Genomic DNA, 7,574 nt, shown 5'->3' on the forward strand with positions numbered 1-7,574 from the left:
TCACAAAGAAAGGGAGAAGCAAATAAATAGTGATATTATGAAATTGTAGCACCTCGCTATGCTTTATAAAGAATACCACAGACTTCAGGAAAATCCTCCAAAGGCAAAGCTAAATCGAGAGTAGCCTTTCCTCCTTTTTCATCTTTATTCCTTTTCTCCTTGCTTCTTTCTTTCTGTCTGTCTTTTTTTTTCTTTCTCTTTTCTCCCTCTTTCCCTTCCTTTCTCCCCCCCCCTCTCTCTTTTTTTAGGGGGAGCCCCCCCCCCCGCTTCCGCCGCCTATGGCTCTAAGATTTAAGATGTGGAATGTGATTATGTTAAAACAGTAGTCAAAATTTGCTTGTTATCTTAAAACAGTGGTCGAGAACGTTTTATTTAAGGCACTTACCAGCTTAAAATAAAACGAAACTCGAATTTCAATTTCATTTTATTTTTCCAGTACGTTTGTCCCATTGAAGACACCGTTAGAAAAAAAATCGCACCGAAAAAAAAAAAATCGCCAAAAATAAAAAACGCGTGTGATTACCAACCCGACGCGAGTGATTACGAACGCGAGTGAATATAATAAGCCCTTTGAGCTAACTGAACTAAATCATCTTTTTCACTTTTTCACCATTCTTTCCTATAGAAATCACTCTCAAAGCTTGCAAATCATAATTCTTTAATTGGTCCATAAGACGGACAGTTGAATTTGGAAACGCGCGATTGATCATGGAGCTCCATGGATTGATCTGTTTAGAAAGTTCGCAAGATCAGAGTGCATTGACCAGATGTGTGTGTATTTGAGTTTTGTTCCGGGGGGGGGGGGGCACTTACATTGACGAGTGGATACCATGCGCGACCAAAAAACACGTAAAAAGGATGTCTTTTTCAAGATAGGGCACGTTACGTACGTAAGGGTGTCAAAAACACAAAAATAATGAAAAAAGGGTATCTATTTCGCTAGGAAAGCTACGTGTTTAGGGTCAAATTTGCGGGAATGATACAACAAAATTAAAATGTTTTGTAAAGATGTCCATTTTGCCCCAACACTACGTGTTTATAGTCCGATTTGCGCGAGTTGTGGAAGGTGGGGCCGTACTAAACCAAATGGTGAGTAAAGGTAAAACCACGACGACGGACGGACCCGTGACATAAAACATCGCTGTACTTGTTTAGGGGTTCATTTCAGGGAATACTTGCCAGGAGTATCGTTTTGTTTCCAATACTTGTTAAGGGTAGGGTTTCAGACGCCAATACTTGTTAAGGGGTGCATTTTCAGAATATGGAAAATACGTGTTTAGGGTGCAGCTTTTCGAGACCCCATGGTCGCACATGGTATCCACTCGTCAATGGAAGTGGCCCCCCCCCCCCGGGAGTTTTGTCGGACGTGTATCAATCAGAAATGATTTATTTACGTCTGGGACCGACCTTTAACGTCACCATCCGAAAGACATGACCATGGCTCGAACCTCTGCATCAATTTGTAACTTCCCCACAGCTTGGATTACAGGCGCACACCACAACGCCCAGTTGCATTGACCAAAGATAGGAAGCCCTAGTATTCATGCGTATAATGTTTTTTTTTTCAAAGTACAGTTACTATATAATACGTAACCCCCGATTATCTTTAAAGGGAAACTGCTGGTTCAATCATATATCTAAATAATAAAGATTAAAACTCACCTGGGCAAAACACTGCACATAACACTACATTTCATTACATTAGAATAATTGTAATATTGTAATTCATGTATTTATATAATAATAAATAATTCATCCGTATAGCGCACAGAGACTACATTATTTATCAAAGTCTGATCTGATTCGATTTGATTTATTGTTTTCTTCTGCATTCATATCATTCGTATATTATATTTTCCATTACATAACAAATATGATATATTGATTACTGTTTATGGCATGAATGATTCTTTTAAAAAATGGATTAAAAATATCATTGTAAACAATCTGATAACAAAATGCAATCAATACTATGTTGAAGTTTAGCAACATTTTGGGAAAACATTTATATTTATGCTGACATGAATTATGCAATAGGTGGACTGATTATATCATGTCCAATTTACGTTTTTTTCTTATTACTTGAAATAATAATTGATATCTGTTTAAAAAGAACTATTTATTCTGAGTTTTGAATTATTTCCCCTTGGCTAGTGCACGGTATTGTATAACTCGGGATGTTTGTAAACGGATCATATTATATAGGCTTATTTTCTTTAATATACATGTACAATGTCTACAAGAATTATTTGTACACTGAAAAATGAGTGGATGGACTATAATAAAAGTAAAACGTTTGTAACCTGGCTTTCGTAAACTCTAATGGATTACATATCATATGAAAGAGAAAGCATAGTCTTTGGTTTTCATATACATGTAGTTGCAAATTGTTATCGGTCACGCATGAATAATTATAGTTCATTAAGTGTGATAATGCATATTTTCATATTTATTGTGATCAACCGCGTAGCCAGGATTTCATTTTGGAGGGGGCGGTAAATGCACGCGAAGCGTGCCAACACTTACAGAGCGCGCGAAGCGCGCTCCCTAGTGGGTGGGTGCAGGGAGGGGGAGTTTCCCCCTCCCTTTGCGAAGCGCGAAGCTTTCGGTGTTTCATAAATTAAAATGAAAAGGAGCCGTTTCTCTTGTCTCTAGTACCTATATCAGCCCCAATTCAGTTGACTATATCGTGATTTTGAACCTTGTTTTCAAAAGTAATTGTGCACGCACAAAAAGGGGATAAAATGGAGGAAATTAGAATAATATTGACCCCGCGCGAAGCGCGGAAGCTAAAGCGTTTTATCATTTTTTTTTTAAGAAAAGGGTCCCGAGAAAAGGGTATTCTCTAAGTTATCAGTATTGAATACATCCCTTGGAAAGACCAGATTTGATTACAAACAATTTAGCGACAGTGCATATCTTTAACTCGAAAAACAGAGAAGAAGGATGTATGCCGGGAGGAAGATATTCCTCCCCGTGCAGAGCAATGAAACTCTGAAATTTCAAAGCTAGGGCGGACGTTTCGTCAATTGTTTTCCCTCTAAGATTATTGAACTTCATTAAAAGGAAAATGGTGCGCAAAAAGTTGAAACTTTTGTGATTTATTGAAATTATATAAAACAGGATGATGTATAATTTATTTTACTTATCTTGATGCGCTTCATTTTGAATGATAAAGAAATTTAAGTGTCATTCAAAATTTCAAACTGAGGGCGCAAAACAGGACAGGAGATGAATGTGTAGGAAATGACATGAAGTTTAGTAGAATTTGATAAAAAAATATTGTACTTTTTTTAAATTTAATACGACACGAATTTTATACCTTCCTCTTTTTAAATTAGGAACCTGTTTGCCCCCAATTATGGTTGTTTAGTAATGAGCTGAAAAGCGGGAGAAGTTGCCTATATGGAGGTGACGGCAGAAATTGATATAAAGATTTTACTCGCCCGGAGCCGACCCAACTTGCGCGACCAATTAAAAAAAAAAGATAACTTCATATACTTCGGTCTATCCTTACTCTAATTTCATGCCCTAATGTATATATTTGAACTTTAACTGGCAAGAAACACATATAGCTGAGATGGAAAAACAGGGTTAGAGAAAGGGTGAGGGAAACAAAGGAGAACTGCAATATTGTCATTTAACCGCGCGCAGCGCGGAAGCAAAATTCATATATATAGATTTAGAGCAATAGTGAAGGAGTTTCTTTTTTTTTTAAAATAGAGAATAAAAGGAAAAACCCACAAAGCTACCTTTTTTCTCTTTCCTTCCTTCGCTTTTCCTTTTCTCCTCTCTTTATTCCCTTCTTTTTTTTTCTTTTTGGGGACGTTTTTTTTATTTGGGGGGGGGGGGCGACCGCCCCCATCGCCCCCCCTGGCTACGCGCCTGATTGTGATCATTGAAGCGTAACCCGTAATGCTTCAATGATCATGATTTATTTCTTATTTTTTTCTGAGAGATGAGATGACATGCTTTCATTTCATATAAAATTCAGATCCTTTACATCTGTTTTATTTATTTTGACAGGAAATGAAACATTAAAAATGAATCTAATTACACCCCTGTACAAAGTCAATGGGGCAACAGCAGTCAGGCATCATTCGTTTAAAAATCGTTTATGAAATCTGTAATACCGACTGAAATATTAAGAACTGTAGAGAGATCTATATGAAAAAGGGAAATAAGGAACGATCAATGAAGCGTTGCGTGCTACGCTTCAAAAATCAGAGCAAGGTCTGAAAACATGCATTGTTGCATTTAACAATTCATAATCAGTAATGCATGACTGATCACTATTTGGAAGTAGTTGCCAAACAAAGGCCGTACTTTCTTTTCCATTTTATATTCATTTTGACAGGAAATGGAATATTACAAATTAATCAAATTACACCCATGCATAAAAGTAAATGAGACAACAGCAGTCAGACATCAATTTGTTTAAAATCGTTAACGAAATCCGTACAACTGACTAAAATATTAAGAATTGTATAGCAAATGAAAGCATATCATCTCATCTCTCAGAAAAATAGGAAAATAAGTCATGATCAATGAAGCGTTGCGCGCTACGCTTCAATAATCACAGTAAGGTCTGAAAGTATGCATTATTGCATTTCACAATTCATAATAGTTCATGCATGACCAATCACAATTTCCAACCTAGTGCAGAGCATTTGCTAAACTTCCCTCTTTCATATGATATAGAATTTATTATACTTTATGATGGCCAACTTAGGAAATTTTTGGTTCCAACATAGTTCATCTTCTCATTTTGCATTGCTGTATGTATTGTACAAATAATTCTTGTAGACACTGTATATTTATTTATTAAAAATATGAATTATATTTATTTTTCTTCGAAGTGTACATTATAATACATGAAACCCTGCTAGAACCACTGTCATGACTGTGTGACCAGCGTGATCTCAGAATGTTCAAATAGTGGATTATGTAAAGATATCATTCACACTGCTATAATGCACAATTTCAACAGTGAGAAGATATTTTCACACTGTGGACACCTCGACAGTGTGACTGTTCACACGGTCGAATATTTGAGTATGTTATTCACACTGTTAAAATGCTCAAATTCAACAGTGTGAAGATATGTTCACACTGTGGACACCTCGACAGTGCGGATGATCATAGCGTGTTCACATTGTTGACTAAGGGAATATATCATTCACACTGTTAAAATGCTCAATTTCAACAGTGTGAAGATATTTTCACACTGTGGACACCTCGACAGTGCGGATGATCACAGCGTGTTCACATATGTGAAAATGTGGACTATGTGAAAATATCATTCACACTGCTCAGATTCATCAGTGTGAAGATATTTTCACACTGTGGACACCTCGACAGTGTGACTGTCCACACGGTCGACTATTTGAATATGACTGTGATTAGCACTGTTAAAATTCTCAACTTCAACAGTGTGAAGGTGATTTCACATTGTGTTCCACACTGTGAACACACTTTGGGACACTGCGTTCTTTCCAGTAGGGAATGTTATTAAGTCGAACAACCAGTTAACGGTCTGATAAGTCCATTTCCCTCAGGTTCTTACTCAATGGATTTTAACATTTAACACCAAAGTAGTGGAAAAATAGTAAAAATAATACGTTATCATAGAATCAATGGGTGTCGAACTAACAGAAACCACTGATGTAAAATGCTTGGAGCGGTCCTTTATCAATATAAAATATGAAATATTTATATTTTCTTCTCATTGTCATCACTCTAAAACCACTGAGTAAAATTTTATCCAATATTGGGTAAAAAGGAACATGCATGTTTGCTGGGTATTTTTTTTTAACCCATATTGGGCTATTTCAAAGCAAAATTGTGTAAAATTTACAAAATATTGGGTATCTTTTTACCCAACCAACATGCATGTTCCCATTTAACCCAATTTAGGATAAACCTTTTTTTTCGAGTGATGTGGAACAAAGATATATTCCTCCCTGAACATGTGGAATTATACCATTGTTCAAACAATCATTTCGTGGGTCATTCAACATGTTCAAGTTGGTCATCATTGTCAAATCTGTAAGAATTGAAATATTGTATAATTCAAACAATAAAATCAAAATAAATAGTGAGGGACATCATCGACTGCCTCGTTTGAACATCACTGGGTTGTGCATAGTAACTGTTTTGTGAAAAATAAGCGAAACTTTAAAATGTTACAACTTTCCTATTTTTTATATTCTATTTTGATTACATTTTAGCGTTGTGCTTGTTTGATTTTTCTAAATTGATTCAAGTCAACCTTTTATGTGGTGGACTTGACCTTTAATGTAATGGAGGGAGGAAGGAAATAAATATTAGCAAAAAGGATAAGAGAGAGAGAGGGGGTGGGATCATTACTCGGGTACAAGAAAAATTTATCTCTTATTAATTTCATTCATTTGATCTTTTATGAAATGAAAGTGCTTAATTTGCATAATCCTTATCATGAAAATCACTATACTTTCGGAATAAAAAAAAGAAAAGGAAAACGAAGCTTTATTTTTTTCTCTCAAAAGTAATGTGACACCATTATCGGCTTTTTCCTTCAACGACTAGGGTCCAGCATGATAGAGTGTCATCACGGATATACGAACGTAAATTCCCTGGTCATAATTAACTGTGTTCATTGGGGAGGGGGGCAGCATGACCTCAATATCGTAGCACAGGCCTATCTAGAAAACTATTTAATGACAAATGTCTTGTTGAAAACGATCCGAGGGGGTGATGCGTAGGGAAGAACGAGTCCACGAAAGGAACGATGGGATAGTGACTGGAAAATCCTCCGTTGCCGTGCGCTCTCCGAAAACGAAGTCCGATCGGAATTTCCATGGGGTTTTTGCTCTCCTCCAGCCTCCGCAAGATCTCTTGTCGAATCACGGCTCGTTCGATCGCATTCAGTTGCCGCTTCCTCAACGGCGCATGCTGCTGGACCGAGCCTCGTTTTAGAAGAGAAACACCATCGCCGCCGTCTTGTATAGCTTTCCCGTTGCTGGGCAACGCATCCATTCCAGATACGCGCGCGTCGTCTGAGGTTGTGTCATCTACAGCCGATACATCGCGATTCGGTGTTGCATCGATAAATGTCAGGTATCGGCTTACATCGATTACAGCGTTCCTTAAGATTGATCGCAGCAAATCGGATCTGATTGCTGTCATCATTTCACCCTCTTCATTAAACCATTTGCTTGAAGACGATGATAATGACTGTAGTGAAGGCTCGTGGTCGCTTCCAAGATCGAACCCGATACCAGTAGTCCCATCGGTATGATCCAGGTTGTCAGCGCCTGCATTTGTGTTACAATGTGAGAGGTGAACTAGCATCAGGCTTATGGTAGCCCAAATAATTGCTGAATGTCTTTTCATATTTCCTATCCTGTGTGACAGAAAAACCAAGAAAGGAAAATAAATAATTGCTACGCATTAGTACAGGTTTTATGGAGAATGCATAAAAATAACATTGTTGGTTCCCGTTAAATTGTTTCGTGAACTAAATGTAAATGACTCCTGGGGAGTGTTTCAATATGTTTGACCGACAAGTTGCCAGATCTGACAACTTTCCTTGG

At 37.2% G+C, this 7,574-nt stretch overlaps 1 protein-coding gene across 1 annotated transcript; it reads right to left on the bottom strand.

Annotated features, from left to right (window-relative positions):
• Positions 1–1,707: 1,707 nt before the first annotated feature.
• Positions 1,708–7,374, bottom strand: LOC129278299 (uncharacterized). The gene has a single exon (XM_054914500.2). It carries the CDS (start codon positions 7,372–7,374, stop codon positions 6,661–6,663), a length of 714 nt encoding a protein of 237 aa, XP_054770475.2. The 3' UTR covers positions 1,708–6,660.
• Positions 7,375–7,574: the final 200 nt, after the last annotated feature.

This window comes from Lytechinus pictus, chromosome 15, assembly GCF_037042905.1.
Source record: "Lytechinus pictus isolate F3 Inbred chromosome 15, Lp3.0, whole genome shotgun sequence".
Lineage (NCBI taxonomy): Eukaryota > Metazoa > Echinodermata > Echinoidea > Temnopleuroida > Toxopneustidae > Lytechinus > Lytechinus pictus.

Coding starts and splice junctions, on each gene's coding strand:
- LOC129278299 (XM_054914500.2), bottom strand. CDS start 7,374: ATGAAAAGACATTCAGCAATTATTTGGGCTACCATAAGCCTGATGCTA.